Source organism: Hippoglossus stenolepis, chromosome 23, assembly GCF_022539355.2.
Source record: "Hippoglossus stenolepis isolate QCI-W04-F060 chromosome 23, HSTE1.2, whole genome shotgun sequence".
Lineage (NCBI taxonomy): Eukaryota > Metazoa > Chordata > Actinopteri > Pleuronectiformes > Pleuronectidae > Hippoglossus > Hippoglossus stenolepis.
Genome location: NC_061505.1, coordinates 1,557,635 through 1,578,716, shown reverse-complemented (window position 1 = coordinate 1,578,716; position 21,082 = coordinate 1,557,635). Strand labels below are relative to the sequence as shown.

General features: G+C 47.0%; 1 protein-coding gene across 5 annotated transcripts; it reads left to right on the top strand.

Moving 5' to 3' along the window:
* The first annotated feature begins 135 nt into the window (after positions 1-135).
* Positions 136-20,840, top strand: LOC118102705 (solute carrier family 12 member 6). 5 transcript variants are annotated; one of them, XM_035149096.2, is made up of 28 exons: positions 136-294; positions 2,860-3,088; positions 7,670-7,764; positions 8,109-8,237; positions 9,353-9,499; positions 9,590-9,644; positions 11,558-11,688; positions 11,855-12,096; positions 12,187-12,314; positions 12,388-12,573; positions 12,667-12,831; positions 12,927-13,025; positions 13,218-13,275; positions 13,399-13,573; positions 13,674-13,792; positions 13,876-13,974; positions 14,090-14,209; positions 14,343-14,447; positions 14,949-15,117; positions 15,192-15,387; positions 15,475-15,644; positions 15,742-15,873; positions 16,043-16,150; positions 16,339-16,395; positions 17,184-17,207; positions 17,977-18,266; positions 18,442-18,575; positions 18,706-20,840. In XM_035149096.2, the coding sequence occupies exons 2-28, from the start codon at positions 2,869-2,871 to the stop codon at positions 18,795-18,797; spliced, it is 3,645 nt and encodes a 1,214-aa protein (XP_035004987.2). In that variant the 5' UTR covers positions 136-294; positions 2,860-2,868; the 3' UTR covers positions 18,798-20,840. The 5 variants fall into 5 exon arrangements, with proteins under 5 accessions (XP_035004987.2, XP_047194834.1, XP_035004989.2 ...); XM_035149097.2 differs by lacking the exon at positions 136-294 and adding an exon at positions 571-799; XM_047338878.1 differs by lacking the exon at positions 16,339-16,395.
* The last annotated feature ends 242 nt before the right edge of the window (positions 20,841-21,082 follow it).

The window sequence follows — 21,082 nt, the reverse complement described above, 5'->3', positions numbered from 1 at the left end:
TAACGAAGGAAAAGTTCACATCAGGAGTTGTGATGATCAGAAACAAGTTATCGGGGAACTACCCGAACACCTGATTCTGATTTCCGGACTACATTTCCCAGGCCGCGCTGACAGCACGCCCGTCAGTGCGCGTGCGCGGGGCAGATCGGCACTACGGCAGCGGAGGCGGGACACGCCGCGCGCTCTCGCTTGTTTTTGTGTCGGCTCGTCTGGACTCAAAAGTGCCGAATGTCTCCAGATGTGAGAGGAACCCGCCGCGCGCAGGCAGCGCTCCTCACCGGGACCCGCAGCCAGGTACAGGCCCCGTGTGTCCGCCGCGCGGGGGCCCGGGGCTCCGCGGCGGGCTGAGATGAGCGCGGGGCTCCGCGGGGGTGACGGGTTGTCAGCGGCGGCTAGCTGCCGTTAGCCTCGGCTAGCTGCGCCTCCCCACCCCTCGCGCCCCACGCTGGACCCCGGGATGTGTCGCCGCTTCCACGCGCGTCTTATTCACGGCGCGTGTTTGACTCTCGGACCCTCCACGTTGTTGTCCCCCCCGCGCCCCCCCCAAACACGGGGGTCGATCACACCCCCGCTCGGTCCCACATCTGCCGCGCGCCTCCCGGCTCCTCTCCGCCGCCTCGGACGCGTTACAGCGCCGACGTTTTCACGCCAGATGCCGCATTTCGCTTTTGTCGTGAAGCCGCCGAGCAGCGTCCGGTTGGTCCTCGGGTGAATGAGCAGATCGTCCCCGCGGCTCCGGGGGACACGTCCCGGGGACACGGGAGGTGCGGAGGGACCGGTTCCAGCCAGAATTATTATGGTTAGCTTAATTGGCTTAGAATGGGAAGTGAGTGGCGGCTAACAGGCGAGCATCTCCAGCTGCTGGGAGAGCACCAGGCTCCTCACTGGTGCTCCCCAGTGGGATCCCACCAGCAGCTGGAGACACCAGTCTCCTCACTGGTAAACACTGGTTCGGTTTCATATCGATCGGACTGGTAGAGGAGGAACAACAGGACCACGCTGACTCCTATTCATATATTTATAATAATAGCAACAGTATTTTCTATCCTAATTGATGATAAAGACTTATTTGGTTATGTTTTTGTCCAAATATAATATTAACTGGGACCATGCTATCTCCCTGTTATTGTTTAATACTTCTTAAATTATGATTTTATAATAATAGAATGAGTATTGCCATGCTGAAGTATTTTAAACACCCCTATATTACATCCCTGGGCTGCAAGTAAGGATTATTTTTGATGAATTATTATTCTCTCCAGTCCTCGCTTAATTGTTTCGTCTGTAAAATGTCAGAAAATTGTGTAAAATGCCCCAAAAACCCAGATATACCTTTTTTAAAATGTCTCATTTTGTCTGAAAGCTAAACAGTCACTCCTCACGTCAGTAATGTTTGAGGCTGGGCAAAAAAACTAAATCAGTATTTATCACAATAACATTTACAACAAAAGTACAATAATATCGCTGTAAGCAGGTTTAACACAGAATTGATTTACCGCCGGCTTGTAGATTATTTTTATTCTTTATTAAACTCGGATGAAACATTTCAGGGCTGCAGGTGACGATTATTTTGATTATTTTCTCAATTAGTCTATAAAATGTGAGGATTTGAATCATTTCTTTCTGTTACATGACCGTAAACTGAAAGTCTTCAGATTCCGGACAGAACGAGATCTAAATAACAACTTGTGTTCGGGCGTTTCGGGGGGGGGGGGCAGCCTCTCACCAGCACGTGTCAATGTCAGTGAGCAGGACAAACATCTTCTGAGATGCTTAAATAGGCGGAAATCAAGGCCGAGTTACCAGAGAGAGAACAACATGTTCTGCTCATCTTCCTGCTGTAGTAATAATAGATGGTTGGATCGAAAGTGGACGGAAAGTGAGGACTTGTTTTCGAGGGGATCAGAACAGTTTGGTTATTGAGACGGACAAGAGACGGTCTCGGGTTCGAACAAGTACAAACATCCCTCTGGTTTCCTTCTCAGTCCTCAGAAACGGCCGTTGAGTTGTTGTGGAGACAAATTGCCTGTAGGTGTGAATGTGTTTGTCTAGACTAATAACCTCTCGTGGGTGTTTCTCAGCCTTTTACACAATCCCCCCCGTCCATCTCCTGACAAAGAGTGAGGCAGACTGCGTGATAGGAACCTGTGCCTTGCCCCTGCATGCAGAGCGAGAGGGAAGCAGGCAGCAGCACCAGCACAACCGGTTCAAACTGCCCTGCTTTTAATAATTAAATTATCAACCAAGCTTAAACAACCGTTCATCCATATCCACCCGTCCTGTCACTTATTCCCCCGACACCTCGGAGGGAGTTGACTTTGCACCCGCCAGTTCGACACCGAGGTTCATACTGGTTATTGTTTCACGCCTCCCTCACCCAGAGAGCTGTCATGCTGTGGGAGGATGGAGCCGCAGTCACTTCGCCAGTAACCACCGGCTTTGTTCATATTTTATAGTGTGGAGTGACGTGTTGGAACCCGCCTCTGTTGTTTAGTAAGAGCGCGAAGGAAACTTCAAGACACAAACAAGGAGCTTCAGTGCTTCTTTTTCAACTTTCTTGTGCCTGCAATATGTTAAAGATGCATTACCAAACGGTATTTGCTGCTTGGTGATAATTGGAGCCCAACCACGATGGATATTTGTTGGTCAATGCCGATATTAGGCAGTAATAAATACTGATGTATCAGCCAATATATTAGTATAAATGCACAATATGTTCATTAGACCAGTCTTTGTTTTACAAACGAACTTCTGCTCTGTTTTCTATATGTCCTGTGCTGGGGTCAGTTCTAAATCCATTTCATTAGGGTCCATCTTCTCCTCCATCCCCTATAACATCCTCTCCTCTCCACTTCTTAGTGAGTTGCCATGGCATCAGTGCGCTTCACCGTGACGCCCACCAAGGCGGAGGACCTCCCTGGGCTGTCGGACACATCCCCGGACATCAGCTCCCGATCGGGCGCCCGCGTGCGCTTCGGCTCCCGGGAGAGCGTCAATCGGAGTGACCCGCTCAGCGAGACATCGACAACTACTGCCACAGCGGGAGGAGGAGGGACGGAGACGCCCGACCACAGCAACACAGAGCAAGGTGAAGAGCGCACGAGAAATACAAGACAGACGAGTACAAAAATGTTTAAACGTTGGAACATACAGCATGAGGCGTGTTCACGCTCTTTATGGTGGACGAACACCCTGGCACGACTGCTCCTTACATGCAGATCACAGCAGTCTGCATAAAGTGTCACTCTATTGTCTGTAATCCCTCATATAATCTTAACTGCTTAGATTGACACAGGCGGCTAAATCCACGTGTAAGCCAGCCGGCTGAGAAATAAGCATGTCATGTCACACAACACGTGAACCAGTCGATACTTGAATAATCCCTGCAGAGAGAGAGGTTCCCTTTTTCAGCGGCACGTCGTCACTGGACAAATTGTGTAAAGACAAATCGGTGTTGGTTTGGAGGGAAATCGTTTTGAGGATGAAGGACACGTAAGAGTGAAAGCACGAGAACTCAGTATGACTCCATCTCTGTGAACAGTTCCACCTCACTGTCAGTCCAAGAAACAGAAAAGTCTGCTCTTCTTTCCATTGTTTTTCCTTATTCGTAGTATTTTCTGTAACTTAACAACCGCCTGCAGAATAGAAAGGGGCCTTGGATCGGCAGGGCGTTAATCCCGCGGCTCTACACCACGACCGCTGCTGCACAACCTCTGGCCCTGAATACGCAAAGCGGCAGTGTTGCTTTCTGCAATATTTGGGCTTCATTTGTAGAAAGTGAGAGGAACTGGAGACGCGTCGTCCATCTTTACTGTCTATGGTGGAGCCTGATTCTGTGGGAAACACCAGATCCATCATGCTGTGCTCAAGCTGGACCATCGTTGTGGGAGTGAGGCCGTCGGCAAGAAAGACATTCAAGCTCACGAGGGTTTAAAACAGCTCTGTGTCCAAAGTGTGTCGAATGGGAAGTCGAAAGAGAAGTGCTATTTTTAGATTCATCCTCACGCATGTCTCAAGTCTAACAGGGCGTTTTTTTAAAATGTGTTTATGGCTCTCTGGGTCATTAAGCTCGCACATTTGTTTCCTAAGTAAGCGCTGGTCCCCAGGGTGCTGCCTCGGGGGGGCCGGGACAAATTGAGCAGTAGTTCAACGCCACCGTTACTGCACTGAGCCGGCGGTGAGAACAATAACAGAAGTGAAATGTGCACCTTGTGTGATCTTCATGTAGGTTTCACATCCCCCACCTGCTGCTGTTCAGCCCGCCGCAGAGCCACTGATTCACTTCTTCACTTAATGGCAGCTGACAGCAGAAACCTTTCCACATGCGCTCAGCCTACATCTTGTAAAGCTGCTCCCTCACTACTGGGTTTCCATCTGAAACGGGCTCTTTTTCGGTCATGACGTTGCCTTCGCTGTTTCGTCAGATTAGCCTCGGCTACCAGTGTAGAACGCAACAAGCATCACTGACCCTGTTGTCTTAGCTAACAGCTTGTGCAGTTAAATTCTGTATTTTTTTTTTACGATGATACAACTGTTTACCTGCGTAGGAGACGAGCAATCTACGACAATTCTGCCACTAACAACCAAATGCTTCTATACATGAGTGATGACGTGATGCACGATGTCAGGCGTGTTAGTTCGAACAGGTTAGCTCGTGTGGACAGTGATCGTCTCTGATTGAAAACGTGGTCGTATGGATGTAGCCTGAGTCCAGTTTGACACGAAGATGTGCGGGAGTCCAGGTGAGTGAACGAAGAGGAAACACTAAACACTTTCCCTGTGGCTGCCATGACTGGGCAGTTGTCATGTGCAGTAATTCACTCTCCCCAAGTGTTTAAGAATAGCTGTGCTGATTCACAGGCTCAACCCCGGGGGAGGAGGGGGTGATAACCGTGGAGAGATGTAACTGTATTAGCTTCACTGATCCACTCAAGCAGTTGCATAGTAGTGAGGATGCCCCACGTTGTTTAGTGAGCTTCCATAAATAGAAATCGAGCTGGTTAATCCGATTGAGCTTCGATATCAGGCCGTTGTGATGCTGGGGCTGTTGTTGGGACAACGCACGCCGCCCTGTCCGTCTCTCAGTCTGTCGCCCACGCAAAAAAAAAATATCAGCGTTTGCCCGGCGGCTGAAAGAGAGAAGCAGCGAGCTGACGGGAGTGAAGCTGCGGTTTAAAAACGAACGAGTCAAGATCCTGAAGAGGAGAAGAGGCCGGAGGAAGAGGGTTATTTTCAGAAAGGTCAAAAGCTCCGTGATCCGTTGGTTTTGATGCCAATAAAGTTAGATGTTGAATTTGATGTCCACACACGCACATCTGGCTCCAGTAGGTTTCTGCTTTACCGGTTGCACACAAACACACACACACAAACACACACAGGCATCGTACTGAGGGGTGCTGATCTCCTCTCCTCTTGGGAACACGCACACTGTGGACAGCTGGGTTCCTCCGTGTTAACCTGAGCGTGAACGCTGCAGTTATTTACAGGACTGTTATTTTCCTCTGCAGAGGCGCAGACAGCAAAAGGCCATATACGTCTCACATTCGTAGGTAAAAGTGTATTGTCCACACATATTCATAGGTAAGAAGAAGCACACGTACGTTCGTACAGAGTGTAAAAGGTGAAAAACGTCTTTCACGAGTTCCCAAAGCTCAAGCTGATGTCGTCATGCGTCTTGTTTGTTCGACCAACTGTCGAAAACCTTCAGTCAACAATCTCAGAGAAACAGGATCTGCAGAATTTTGACTCGAGACAAGAACAACTTTTTATTTTATTTCCTTGTCATTGTTTTTTTGTTTTTTTTATCTCTTGATTCATTGTTTGATCTTTAAAATGTCCGAAAATAGTGAAAAAACATAATTATGTAAAAGGTTTTTCTCTATTTGTCTCGTTTTGTCAGACCAACTTATAATTTTCTGCCAAAAATCCAGTTTGAAACATTCAACATGATGTTTACATATTCATACATATACATAGATATCATTGGATTCCTAAGATGTTATCAAACCATAATAACATAGAAATGTAATTGAGGCTTGATATTTTACAGTTTATTCATAAACCTAATTGTAAATAACTCAAATATAAACATAAATGCCCCTCTCATCTGCATTGTTCATTCTGTAATGTAATGAATTTGTCATATCAGGATTTATCAAATCCGCCAATTAATCAATTGAGCTCTATAATTGATTAATTGCTCCACATCAGGTCATCAAGCACAGATTCATTCTCTGTGAAACGACAGAAGGGAAACTGTAGCGTCTGCGGTGTCAGGCAGAGTCCGGCCCGTCAGGCTCAGACAGTCTGAGCATTCGGGAAGTGTTGAAACCAAAAGACACTGACACCGTCTCTGTCTCCGTCTCTGATGAACAGGTTAGACGTTAAACATACCAGAGGGACATTCGATCCCTGTCTGACTAACGTGTGAACTGCCGTCACTCACGAGTATCTGTGTTCATCCAAAACACCTTTTCATGGTATGAAGGAAAACAGTTGGACACGAAAGCCCAATGAGCAAGTTGGTTAATCTTCTCCCACCGTGCCAACGCGCCTCAGCCGCTGAATATTAACCATTAGTTTCTCACTCTGCCTCTGGGCCACATGAAGGAATGTGTTGGGAAGTTACCGCCCACCAGCCACATGCTGGTATTTTGTTCTTGTGTAACCAGCAGATGCTCTGGTCTAAAAATGTAGCTGATGCATTGTGGGATGTTTCAGCTTGTGTGTCGTGCAGTTTTCTGTCTGGGCTCTAGAATATGAATTCATCTTTACAATGTAAAGCAGTGGTTCATAAAATTATCGGGTTATTATCCCTTAAAATCAACTTATTCTTCACAATTTATATGCACGTAGGTTGTGAGTAGTGTTACTGGGATTTCACAAGAAAGAGAAAAGTCCCATTAAATTCAATCAAGCTGGATACACACTAGATATCAGTCAATCATATCTGATACCAATATATTGTCCTATATATTAAAAAAATAAATTATCAATGACTCCTAAGATGTTGTTTAAAACCCTTACGACAAACACATGTAGTTGAGGCCTGATACTTTACAAGTTTATTATAAATAACTATGAATACAAAGAAAACACAAGAACAACGGCCACAGTGTTTTTCTGCATTATTTAATCTGTAATATAAAAGTTATTATATTGACAAACTTAAATGCTGAAACCGAAATGAACACCTCAAATCGTCTGATTGTTATTGACCGTCTGATAAATCGTTTGTGTTTTAACTTGAGACCAAGAAAATCACTCAGAATTAAGGTGACAACAAAGAGTAACAATCTTTTTTACACATAACACAACGTTGTTATCGCAGTCGACTCCTTCCACCATGAATTGGGTCTCAAGTCCTGTCGTGTTGAGTGTCCTTCACTTAAGTGCATCGCTGCATCCGGCCGCTGGCTGCCGTCAGCGTGAGAGTGGCGGAGCCGGGAGGGAAGTGATGTTGCTGACTCAGCGGCTGCTGCTGCAGAGGCCTGTGCTGACTGAGGTGGAACTGAGTCGGTGACAATGTATGAAACTGTGCGTGTCTGCGCGAGGGAGAAATGAATCTGAGAGCGACTCGACCTCAAAAAGCCGCGGGGACGGGGATGAAAATGGCGAAGATGCTGTGTCCCGCTGCTCTTTGTCTCATTCTGTCTTCATCTGTGTCCAGGTGATGGAAACTCTAAAATCTCCAGCGTGTACATCAACAACAGTCACGGGGTGGATGATGATGATTTCTACGACAGAAACTTGGCCTTATTTGAGGTTCGCACACAACATTGATGAAACTGTCACCCAACACATTTTAATCATGTTGTAAATATTCAAAAAAATTATCATCTTAGTTTTTATAGATTAAAAGGTCCCTCGAAACTTGTTTCTATCTCCAACAACGTATTAAACAAGCCATCTGATATCCCCCGTCCTATCTGTTGCCTTCCATCCTTTCTTTCCTCCATCTTTCTTCATCTTCACCCACTTGTTCATCATGTTTATGCTCTTCCACGCTTTCCCTTCATTTCTACACCCTGTCCCTGCTCCTTCTCTTCCATCTTCCCTTCCATCCTCCTCACCCTTTCTCTTCTACCCTCGTCTTCTTCATCTCACAGGAGGAGATGGACACTCGGCCGAAGGTGTCCTCTCTGCTCAGTCGTCTGGCCAACTACACCAACCTGACCCAGGGGGCCAAGGAGCACGAGGAGGCCGAGAGCATCGGTGAGAAGAAGAAACCTGGCAAGGTAAACATCCAAGTCCTCAGGAGAACTTTAAAAGATACAGTAAAGTAATACAAGCAAAGGGAAGCTCGTAACAGAGCTTTTATAGAGTTGTTCTGATTCCAATACCAGCTTCGGAAATGCCCCAGACACAAATGTATGTACCAATATATTTGTTTCACTCAGATGAAACAGCAATTTAGTTTTCCCGGGAATCCCTGTTGATTCAGCTCCAACAAATTTAAAATACTCAGTTATTTTCTGCATAAATGATCTGTAGCACTTTGATGCTGTTGACAGCAGCTGTTCAATATGATGTTATACCACAGCGGCCATAACCAGGAGGAGGATGGTTATGGACTCAGAGTTGAAATGATCACAGCAGGAAACGTCCTCAACGGATCTATGTAATAAGTGTTAAACACAACATGTTTCTGCTACTTTAAACAACATCCAGATATAAAAAGTAAAGACACAAGACGGATCTCTTAAGATTCTCATTAAGGATTAAACCCGGAGTCCCTGTGAAATCTTTAACTATCGACCTCTTGACTCGGCGTCTGCAAGTGAAAGCAGAGCAGGTCGCCCCCCTGATCCGCTCTGAAACCTCGGCTGATACGGAGCCGACTGGCCCGATATGAGACTCTGTTGTGGCGGTTCAGAGTCATTTGCCGATTCCCGACCGTGCTCCGATTGTTTGCAGGATCTTATTTGCCGACTGAAGCCAGTGAGAGTCGAACCAAAACATCGTTAATCCTCCTTCCAGCCACAATGTGTGTTCAGGACAAACATTAACTTCACTCCGGTGTGTCATGGGGGTGTAGTGTCAGGGCTTAACTTATTAAAATGGAAACATGAGTAAAGTAGTTAACTGGAATTAATCATACATTTATATTAACGGAATGACTATATAGTTGAAATAAAGGAATATGGTGAAATTAAGCTAAAAGTAATAGTGTTTATAAAGATGGACGACAGGTCTCCACTTCCTCCCACCACACACAGATATCGTCCGTCTCACTCAGGACGTTATATCCTGTCTTTATGATATTAAAGACGTAATCACAGCTGAGTTCTCCTCACGTTCTGTGCTGCGTTTGGCTTTTGATGCCGATGGTGACTCTTCTCGTTCCCTCCAGTCGCCGCAGATGGGGACGTTCATGGGCGTCTACCTGCCTTGCCTGCAGAACATCTTCGGCGTCATCCTGTTCCTGCGGTTGACCTGGGTGGTGGGCAACGCCGGGGTGCTGCAGGCGCTCTCCATCGTCTTCATATGCTGCTGCTGTGTGAGTACTGGGGTCAGTTGGCAGGCGGGATCAGACCGGTGATTCAAAAACCTTCTAACTTCAGCTTTTTGTCTCTTTTCTCCATTTCAGACGATGTTGACTGCGATATCGATGAGTGCGATCGCCACTAACGGAGTCGTACCAGGTATGTTTTCTCCTCTCCTCTCTCCTCTCTCCTCTCTCCTCCTCTCCTCTCCTCTCCTCTCTCCTCTCTCCTCTCCTCTCCTCTCCTCTCCTCTCCTCTCCTCTCCTCCCTCATTAAACCTCAAATCAAATCTCACCTTGAAGTTTTGACCTTTGATTCATGGAGGTACGATGTGCTGTTCTGCGTACGTCGGCTGTCGAGCATCATTAACACCTCTGTATTAACTTTGTCAAAAAATAGTTTTGTAGAGTGCATTCCTCCACCCGGTCACAGCTAGCTGAAACTTATTTCCACATTTTTCATGGCGACATGTTGGAGTCTTCCAAACCAAGTGAGATTCATGAATTTCCCGGTTGTTTTCCTTCCCGTCCTCCTGCTACGGCAGCGTTGATAAAGTGCATATTCTTCCTGTAATAAATGTTGTTTCTTTTTGTCCCGTCTCTCCCTCTGTCCACTTCTCCCTCTCTGTCTGCACACACATTAAATACCCAAGACATTTATCCACCATTGACCTCTCACTAAAACGCCTCTAGCCGAGTCTCCTAAATGCCAAAGTAGTGAGATATTCCCACGAGCATGTGACATTGTAATAACTGAACGTAGAAAGCAAAACTCTCGGTAGGTAACATAGATAATTAACGTCTAACTTGTCTTACATACATTTAATTTCCATACTTTTTGGAGCGCTCGTGCTCTCTCACCATCTCGTTCCAGATGGTAGTAAATACTGTGTGCACGTTGTTAACTGTGGTTAAAACAGAGACCGTGAATAAAGATGGACGACATGACAGCTCCGCTCAAGGGCTGTCACCATAGAATTAAATCTGTTTAGTTTATTCAGATCCAAAATGAGTCCTGCTGAATAACAGACTGATGAAATCACGACCTTGCCAGAGGTCAGTAGTTTATAAGGTGTATCTGGAGGATCTGGATTCTTTTAGCTTCTTTTTTCTACGTCCATCTTTATTTACAGTCCAGGGATGAAAGTAAAGGAGTAACCCAAAGTGTTTGGCTTCCCAAATCCCTCTCCGTCCTTCTACTGAGACTGAGACTGAAGACGTTTTGTTGTTTTACTTTTTTATTTTGAGTTCATGAAGTTTTTCCGGAGCCGGCGTTTCTCCGTTAGCAAACTTCCTGAGCGGCTGCTGCAGTGGTTTTAGTTTCTCTGTTGAATATGTTGTTGTGTTTCACGGAACTCAAACCTGCAACATTACCATCACGACGTTGTGTTACCTGTTTGTCTGATGTACACACTCTTTGTTTAAGGTGCATTTTGGAAACCAAACACTGATTTCTGCACTTTGACTCGGTAGTGAACATGTAGATGCTGTTTCTGATCGACAGCTTCATGTGATCTGTTTAGAAATGGTTCAAATTGTATCTGAGCTCACGTGGCCCCAAAAACCTGGATGAGATTTAAGCTGCGGTGCAAGTTGTTGACTTGCAGAGATCAAACCGTGTGACTGAACATTAAAGATATTAGAAAGCCACCTGTCAGTCCTGATGTTTGACAACCAGCCTTCACACTCTTTAAACCCAGTCAGCTCCACCCAGTCTTTTACCAGGAGTTGTTTGCAGATACTATTTGACCAAAGATCTGCTCTGTCTTCTTGCACCAATGTTTCATGTAGAACTTTGTGCTTATTTCTACGAACATTGACTTCTCATCAGCGCTCCTCCCCCCCGCCTCCTAACATCAAATTGTTACTAACCATCCATCCCATCTCTCTTTTATGTCCCATCTCCTCTTCTTGTCTTTCTTTTCCTCCTCCTCTTCTCCTCCTCCTCCTCCTCATTGCTTTCCACCCTTATCTTTTATTTTTCTTCTTCTGTCGTACTACCCTGATGTACCACCTGCCTCGCTCTCTTTCTCTCCCTCCCCCCCTCTCGCTCTCTCTCCTCCCCCTCTCCAGCGGGAGGCTCGTACTTCATGATCAGCCGCTCTCTGGGTCCGGAGTTTGGGGGGGCGGTGGGCATCTGTTTCTACCTGGGAACCACCTTTGCTGGAGCCATGTACATCCTGGGAGCCATCGAGATCCTGCTGGTGGGTTCCTCCTCCTTTTCATCTTCATTATTAGAAGTTATTGATATCGTTGTCGTTTCCTTTTCACCACCACGATGTCTGTTATTACTCTAGTTGGCATTAGTGCCCATTCTCCAAGGGTTTGATAATAATATTACGTCTACTTTTATTTCCCTCCCTCCTCCAGATGTACATAGCACCCAAGGCGGCCATTTTTGAGTCCGACTACCCCGAAGGCGAAGCGGCGGCCATGTTGAACAACATGCGTGTCTACGGCTCCATCTGTCTCCTCCTCATGTCCTTGCTGGTCTTCGTGGGCGTCAAGTACGTCAACAAACTAGCCTCCATTTTCTTGGCCTGCGTCATCGTCTCCATCGTTTCCATCTACGTCGGAGCGCTGGTCTCCGCCTTCAAACCGCCACAGTTTCCGTAAGTATTGATCTAACCCTTTTTCAAAAACAAACGCTGACCAATCGCTAAACCCTCACGTGTTGACTGACCTGCTGGGCCTGTCTGCAGCGTGTGCATGCTGGGAAACCGAACCATCAACGGGCATGAAATCGGCGACAGCGAGTGTGCAAAGACCCTCCCGCTGACGGCCAACGAGCCCGTGGAGAGAGAGGACGTCAACTTCACCATCACCAGTGGTGGGTTCAGTGACATTCGACAGCTTAGTCGCATCCATTCAGATTTCTTCACGTCCTGTGTCCGTCCCGATAGAAAACAGCACGGCAGGCCCGACCTTTGACCCCAGCCACATTCCTGCTCCGGTGGAGGACACCACATGTCTCTGGAAGCAGTTCTGCCAGGGCCCGGAGCTCAACGCCTCGTGCGACGAATACTTCATGTCCAACAATTTTTCTGAGATCGAAGGGATCCCCGGTCTGGCAAGTGGGATCATTTCAGGTAGAGTGTGTTTGTGTGTGAATCCCGTGTTTTTGTTTACAACACATCAACACAGGCGCGATAAGTAATAATAACAGAATCTGGTCCTCACAGAGAACGTGTGGAGCTCCTACCTCAGTAAAGGGGACGTGGTGGAGAAAGGCTCCGTCAACTCCTCTCATTTTGCACACCCCGCCTCCAACCACCAGCCTTATGTGTTTGCTGACATCACCACCTCGTTCACGCTGCTGGTCGGCATCTTCTTCCCCTCGGTCACAGGTACGCACATTTCTGTTTTTTTTTTGTCATTTTCTCTTCCTGAAACGCTCGACCAGCGAACGATACCCGGTTCTGCTTGATGCTTTTCACCTCAGGAATAATGGCTGGCTCCAACCGGTCGGGGGACCTGAAAGATGCCCAGCGCTCGATCCCCATCGGAACCATCCTCGCCATCCTCACCACCTCCATCGTCTGTATCCTTTCATAACGTCACACGGGTCAGGAACCAGCTGCTCGAAAATCAGTCTTCTGCTTCTTTTGACTTAACTTACATGAAATGATCTATTACAATAATTTGCACGTCAAATGAAAACCCGCTCACTTCAGCTTTATTTATCACTGATTTCATTTGATTGGCCGGTTGTTTCCCTGAGCGCCTCGTCCAGACCTGACCAGCGTCGTGTTGTTCGGCGCCTGCATCGACGGGGTGGTCCTCAGAGACAAGTCAGTCAGCCATCTTGAATCCGTCTGTTAGTGTTTGTGTGGCTTGTTGTGGTGAAAGAACCAGTCTCTCTCTGTTCCCCTTCTATACTCAAAATACTTGACGTGTATTTTTCCCTCCTGCAGATTTGGCGACTCGGTGAAAGGGAATCTCGTGGTGGGGACTCTGGCGTGGCCGACGCCCTGGGTCATCGTCATCGGCTCGTTCTTCTCCACGTGTGGCGCAGGCCTGCAGTCGCTGACCGGGGCTCCACGACTCCTGCAGGCCATCGCCAAGGACAACGTCATCCCCTTCCTCCGGGTTTGAGCTGCAAATATTCACTCAAATCCACATCGTACTCATTAGAAAGTGTTTTCTTCAGGCACTGACTGTCCCTTTGTGCGTTTGTCCACTGTTCCAGGTGTTTGGACATGGGAAGGCTAACGGGGAGCCCACCTGGGCCCTGCTGCTGACGGGCCTGATCGCTGAGCTGGGGATTCTCATCGCCTCTCTGGACCTGGTGGCTCCCATCCTCACAATGTGAGACACAGCTGTGTAGCAGTGGGGGGGTGGATATCTCTCACTTGTTATTAATATGATTGATTCATATTCTCTCCATCTAGGTTCTTCCTGATGTGCTATCTGTTCGTTAACCTGGCCTGTGCCCTCCAGACCCTCCTGAGAACGCCCAACTGGAGACCACGCTTCTCCTACTACCACTGGTACGCACACACACACACACACACACACACACACACACACACACACACACACGCACACTACATCACAGCTTTACACAGGCACTGATCTCTGCCTCTGGTGTTCCCCTGTGTCCAGGGCCTTGTCATTTTTGGGGATGATCATCTGCCTGGCGCTGATGTTCATATCCTCTTGGTACTACGCAATCATCGCCATGGTGATCGCAGGCATGATCTACAAATATATCGAGTATCACGGGTATGTTGCCATGGAGCTGTGTCCCCTGGATGGCTGTTTGTCTGGGGAGGTCACAGAATACACATGACATATCAGAGTATTCAAATCTTCATATCTTATATATATATGTATGTGTTCCACGTGTGTGTGTCAGAGCGGAGAAAGAGTGGGGGGATGGGATCCGCGGTCTGTCACTCAGTGCTGCTCGCTACGCCCTCCTGAGGTTGGAAGAGGGACCACCACACACCAAGAACTGGAGGTACTGAGCCACAACATGAACAGTTTCATTTACGAGATCTTAAGATGATGCTGGAAAACAGAACAACTTTTAACTTTTGACAAAAGGCACCCGCATGTATCCCAATTCTATTTTTACTGCTTTCAAAATTATTATATAATGATTTTTCTGTAGAGCCTGAAGTTTTCTATATATAGTTATAATTGAATTCTATTTATATAACGGTAAATTGAATGTAGACTGAAAAGCAAAGTGCCTAAAGCCTGTATTCTCTTGACTGACCAGCAGAGGGCGACTCCACTGGTAGTTTCTATCAAAGTCTCTGAGAAAGTGACTCTAGTACTTCTGTCAGGCTCCGCCCCCTGCTCCTCCAAAATATGGATTCTTCTAATTTCAAAAAAACCAAGATGGCAAAATGTCAAACGAAGCAGATTTATCAGCAACGTAAATGTTTTAACATTCACAGAAAACTGATCCTCTCGATGTTCCGGGTGAATCCGTGTCTTGCTTGTTCTTCTCCAGGCCTCAGCTCTTAGTGTTGCTGAAGCTCGACGAAGACGCCCACGTGAAGTCTCCTCGCCTGCTGACGTTCGCCAGCCAGCTGAAGGCGGGAAAGGGCCTGACCATCGTCGGCACCGTCGTCTCTGGGAACTTCCTGCAGAGCTACGGAGAGGCGCTCGCTGCCGAGCAGGTCGGAAACGATCTTCATGAAGCTTTGTTGCTCTAGAAAACTTTCATGATCTCACCTGTATTTGTCCTGCTCAGACCTTGAAGCACCTGATGGACAAGGAGCGTGTGAAGGGCTTCTGTCAGTGCATCGTGGCCCAGAAGCCTCGCGAAGGCATCAGCCACATGATCCAGTCGAGCGGCCTGGGAGGAATGAAACCCAACACCGTGGTGATGGGCTGGCCTCACGCCTGGAGGCAGAGCGAGGACCCGCAGTCCTGGAAGACCTTCATCAGTGAGTCCACCAGCTCTGAACTGTCACGTCTGTTCTTGTTTTTCACTAAACTCACTAAACACGCCCCCCCTCTCCTCTTCCTTGCAGACACAGTGCGGGTGACCACAGCCGGCCACCTGGCCCTGCTGGTTCCCAAAAACATCTCTCTGTTCCCCAGCAACAGTGAACCCTGCACCGAGGGCTACATCGACGTCTGGTGGATAGTCCACGACGGGGGGATGCTCATGCTGCTGCCCTTCCTCCTGCGCCAGCACAAGGTCCCTGAATGCATCTTCAATATCTTTTTCAAATTTGAGAGGATGTGATGCTTCGAGCAGCTTTGTTTGACTGTTCTTCCCCCCCCCCCCCTCTCAGGTGTGGCGTAAATGTGGGATGAGAATCTTCACAGTGGCCCAGATGGAGGATAATTCAATTCAGATGAAGAAGGATCTGGCAACCTTCCTCTATCACCTCCGCATAGAGGCCGAGGTGGAAGTGGTTGAGATGGTGCGTTGCTCCCGGTGCTGTTTGAACATCTATCTGACACACACACACACACACACCATTGTTTGGAAAGATGTCTCACTCTGTTGGATTTGTTGGAGAGGTAACAGAACAACTTGTCTCCACACAATCTTTACCATCTTTCTGTTTTCCTCTGCTCTTCTTCTCTCAGCACGACAGCGACATCAGTGCGTACACGTACGAACGGACCCTGATGATGGAGCAGAGGTCCCAGATGCTCCGACAGATGCGACTTTCTAAATCCGACCGGGAACGAGAGGTGAGAAAACCCCAACTGTACGTGAACATTAAATCCAGGTGAACCTGAACTGTACGTGTGACCTGGGATCCGTGATTAGATGATCGGGTTTGAGTCGCTGTCAACATGAACATGAGTTGTGTGCCAGATGAGTCACAACACACTCACATCTTATTCTATCTTGTGAATGTCGTGCATCATTTTATCAGGGAAACCCTGGTAGCAGCAGCAGTAGGCCAGAGGCAGGTGGCGCTTCAAAGTCTCAGGTGAGGTCAGTGGTTATGGGCAGATGTAAGTTCATGAATTTAATCAAATTGTAGAAGAGGAAGTTAAAAGACGCAGTAAACTCCAGAAGGTTTCAGACATCTTGAGCCGTTAGACGAGCTGATTTTTATATAATCTTTGAATGTTAGTTATCGTCTCAGAATTAAATCAGTAACGTGTAAAATGTTCGAGAAAATCAAATCAAATATAGAAGTAAAGCAAAACACACACAACATAAAGCAACAACAGTTTCCTCTGAACGAATGTGTGAAATGTGACTACGTGTTATTTAGATGTAGAAATGCTTCTAGTAGAACTTTGAGTATCAGGACAGATAAATAAAGTCGTTCTATTATGAGAAGAAAGTCGTAATATTAGTATTAAGAATAATGTTGCAATGTCGCGAGAAAGAAATGTTATTTTACAAGAATGAAGTCATAATTTAATGAGGATAATGTTTTAATATTACGAGGAAAACATTTGTACTTTTACAAGAATGAATTCGTAATATTAAAGTTGAAATATTAGAGTTTTTCTTATCAAATTACGACTTATACCAGTAATATTACAACATTATCCTTGAAATGTCTTCTTCAACAGGATCCTGATACTCAGTCGTAGTTTCCACATAAAATTTATTGTTGAAATCTAATTTGAGGCACAAAAAAGATGTCAAATGATCGAAATTCAGCATTTTAGATTTGATTTTTTTAATCCGTTGTGAGAATCGATCCGAACACCATCCCCCCCACGGCTCTATTAAAGCTGCTGTTGTCTCCCTTTGCCTCAGAGGGGTCGCTGGAGCTTCGACGATGTAAGTTTGCTGGTGAAGCTTCGGCTCGGTGACGTAGAGCAGCTCGGACGTCAGTTGTCTCGTTCTAGAATCGCAGCAAAGACGTTTTCTCACTCGCACGGTTTGGATCAGCGAACACATCTGAGCTTCGAGTTCTGTGGAATCCTTCAGAAAAACACAAAAACAAAGTGTGAATTTACGTTTACACGTATGCTTAGTTAATTAATTCAAGCTCTATGTATTTGGTTGTATTTGTCTTATCTTTTAATTTACAAGGTTTATGGTTAAACTCATAAACTGTAAATAAAAATGGACGTAGACTGTGAAGTGAAGCAAATGTGGACCTGCCTGAAACCTGTATTCTCTCAAATGGCCACCAGGCGGCTGGAGAGCTGCAAACTTTATTGTTTTCAGACTTTTAAAAATGCCGCCGTTCTTCTTTATGTTGTTTATCTGAAGGATTCAAGTCACAGTTCTCTTTGCATCACTCACTTCTGAATCTCAGATGCCTTTTGATTCAGGTCCGTCCTCTCAGAAAACACCGGAGCTGTCGTGTCCCTGTAGTTGTTCCCCAGAGCGCCCTCTGTTCCCTTTGTGTCGTTAGCACATTAGGTGACCTTGTGTTGTAGGTGAGTCCTTCCCCCCGGTGCAGGAGAACCGGAGTAACCTCTGACTCCTGCACAGGAGGCGCACAGGTACAGGGAGTCAGGAGTAGAAGAGGGAGGAGTCAGAACACAAAGGTCCAAACGGTGACGAGGTAAGAAACGACATGTTTGTGTTTGTCCGTCAGGCCCAGCTGGTGAAGGACCGCAACTCCATGCTGCGTCTGACGAGCATCGGATCAGACGACGACGACGACACAGACGGCACCGAGCGAGAGAGGGCAGTGAGCGGCGGTGGTGGTGGTGGCGGCGGAGGCGGAGGCGGCGGCGGCGGCGGCAACAGCAGCGGGGGCGGCAACTGTGAACACAACCGTCGAGTTCAGATGACCTGGACCAAAGAGAAGACTTTGCACTACAGGGCCACGCACTCCGGCTGCTCCACCCCCGAAGGCTTCAGAGACATGCTCAGCATCAGGCCGTGAGTGGAGCGTTTTCACAAGGTCACAGACTGGACGCCATAAAACATCAAGTAGAGAGTTCAGCCACTGTGACCGAATCTGAATATCGTCTCAAAGTGTCCGTGTGTCTTCCATCTTTATTTCCACCCTACGGTCGGAGCGCTGTTTTTCAGATGCTCTGTGTTTCTCCTGCAGGGATCACTCCAACGTCAGGCGGATGCACACCGCCGTCAAACTCAACGAGGTCATCGCCAACAAGTCCCACGACGCCCGACTCGTCCTGCTCAACATGCCAGGACCCCCCCGGAACACGGAGGGAGACGAGAACTGTATCCTTCTCACCTGCGGCTTCTCGAGGAAGCGTTGAGTCGCTCTGTTTGTGTGTCTGCATTCACCAACTGTCTCACCTGTAGTGACGCGTAACAAAACGTTTTCATTTCCCCTTGACTCGCGGACCAGACATGGAGTTCCTCGAGGTTCTGACAGAAGGACTCGAGCGCGTCCTGTTGGTCAGAGGCGGAGGAAGTGAGGTCATCACCATCTACTCCTGATTGGGCAGAAGAGAGGAATTCAGCGTTAAAGAAGCAGCCAGTAACGCAGACGTGAGGGAAGGGAGACGGGGGGGGGCCCAAAAAGAGAGACAGTCATTGGCTGCAGCGTCAGTCGACACCCACGACCAGCCCTTATCCTTTCCTTATGTACACGTTCCTCTCACGACGAGGGTTTCCATTCCACTCGCGTCGGGGAAACAGAAACGCCAACACAATTCCATCAATGCGAAAAAAGGAAAAAAACAGAAAAATAAGAGTGTGTCTGTGTGTGTCTGAGGGTTTGTCGGCTTGTCGGAGAAGGGACCAGCGTTGTGCGACGGCAGAGGGACCAGTGGGTGACACAGAATCCAGAGGGCGGGAGGCTGCGCAGCGTCTGAAGAGACTCAGGGTTGCTTTTTGTACAGAATGTATTTTGGAAACCAGACGTGACTGTTCTGAGTGTCGCCTGAATGTCTGATCCGAGTGTGTTCGTGTCTCCGGAAAGACGCAGAAATGTTCTTACCGTACTTCCGAGTCCGTTTCAAACCGGCTCAGAGCCGCGTCCACCGAAACGTCGGCGAGCTTCTGCGCATCTCTTTACTTGAAATCCATCAGTGCGGGCCTCTGTTCTGCAGATATCCACCAGAAACCTCAGATTTTGTTGAATCCACAGTGAAGTTTAAAGTGGGATGACACTGAATTATTTTCTAATTCTAAAGAACTTGCTGCTATTGATCAGAATCTACTCTCCGGTATGGAAGACCATCGCTGCCAGGGAAACATCAAAAGTTAGTTATGAGTAAACTTACCTCTAATTAATACTTTTAGAATTCCCAATTTTGCCTCACGAGACATGATTTGACACACGATTTAAAAAAATGTGCGAAGGTAAATCAGAATTTTTGACATACAAGTCAGAATTTTTCAAGATTATAATAATGGAGATGACATTTTACGTATATGTCAATATTTTGATTAGTCTAAGTTAAAATTGTGAGACATTCACAATCTCTGACTTTTTAACTTGGCAGAGTTGGGCCTCCATACGGGAGACATGCATGTGTATGTGAAGAAAACAAATTTGCGACGTGACAAACGTGTTCGTCTGCAGAGCAGTGCGACGCCAGCAGTGCTAACGTGCTGTTAGCGGCGCGAAGCTTCGGCTCAGACCGCTGCGCGACAGACCGTAAAAAACAAAGATGGACGACATGTCTCCCGCTCCCTCCCGTTGTACAGAAATGAAGCGGCCACCAGGGGGTATCAGATGTTTTGGCTTCACTTTTTGGGAGCGGCCATGTCCTCCGTCTTTATTTTACAGGCTTGTTCATGTCGATGAAGATCCCAGTAAAACTGATCAAACTGATGTAAAGGACGTAATCAGAGCTCTTCTCTGTGCCATAACCCCCCATGTTGGACTGCATGTGAATAGTGCATTCGTTAGAGTCGGAGGTAAACGTGTGTTTGAAAACGCGAGGACGAACTTTGCGGTTGTTTTTGTTGTGAGAGAATCAGAAAGAAGACGAGTTGTTGACACACTGGACCATTGAGGAGAGGACCGCTGCACTGCATGCTGGGAAAACTGTCACTCAGAGTGTGTGTGTGCGCGTGTGTGCGTGCGTGTGAGTTAGATGTGTACACTTGACACGATGAATTTGTGTGTTCCATTCCCTCTATCTGAAAGTCGTTGCTGCGCTGTGTAGTGTGAGGCCCTGACACTCGCCACCTCACACCTGAACGCGCCCGGCTGACTTCCTGTTGTGTTTGTGTGTCTGAACGAGATCGTGAGCTTGTTGCTAAAGTTCGGGGCTGTAAACTAGAGGTGTGTGATTCCACTCTCACGCTTTTGTCCTTTTTGTTTTCTACAGCGTTATCGTGCAGGGATTCTTTCGTGTTCATCGTAATTTCCTATTAAACATTGTTGTCTCGCTTGTACATATGGACGAAAGAGATCCCGAGTTTTATCTTTTTTTAATTACATTAATATAAAAGGGAATCGTTTAAAAAAAAAAAAAACCTGCTTGAAAAAACAACGGAGCAAATAAAGGAATTTTGAAAGAAAAGTTACTGTTTTTGTTTTGTGATTATTTCTAATCGAGTTCTGGAGCTGCATTTTAAAGCCACACAGCGTAACGTTTACTGAGCAACAGCGCCCCCTGCAGCCACAGGTGGGGATTTATTCTGTTGGTAGAGAAAAAACAAATTCTAAAATATCTTCACCCACTCACTGAAGGAACACTGGTTATTACCCATGATGCTCTGCTTCCTGAACCGGAAGAGCTGCAGCTGTAACGAATCCACCAAACTCT

Bases quoted from the DNA above. Each gene is read 5' to 3' on its own strand.
- LOC118102705 (XM_035149096.2), top strand. From the start codon at position 2,869: ATGGCATCAGTGCGCTTCACCGTGACGCCCACCAAGGCGGAGGACCTC. The intron at 3,089-7,669 runs GTGAAGAGCGCA...ATCTGTGTCCAG, and splicing joins CCACAGCAACACAGAGCAAG to GTGATGGAAACTCTAAAATC. The intron at 14,210-14,342 runs GTATGTTGCCAT...TGTGTGTGTCAG, and splicing joins AAATATATCGAGTATCACGG to AGCGGAGAAAGAGTGGGGGG.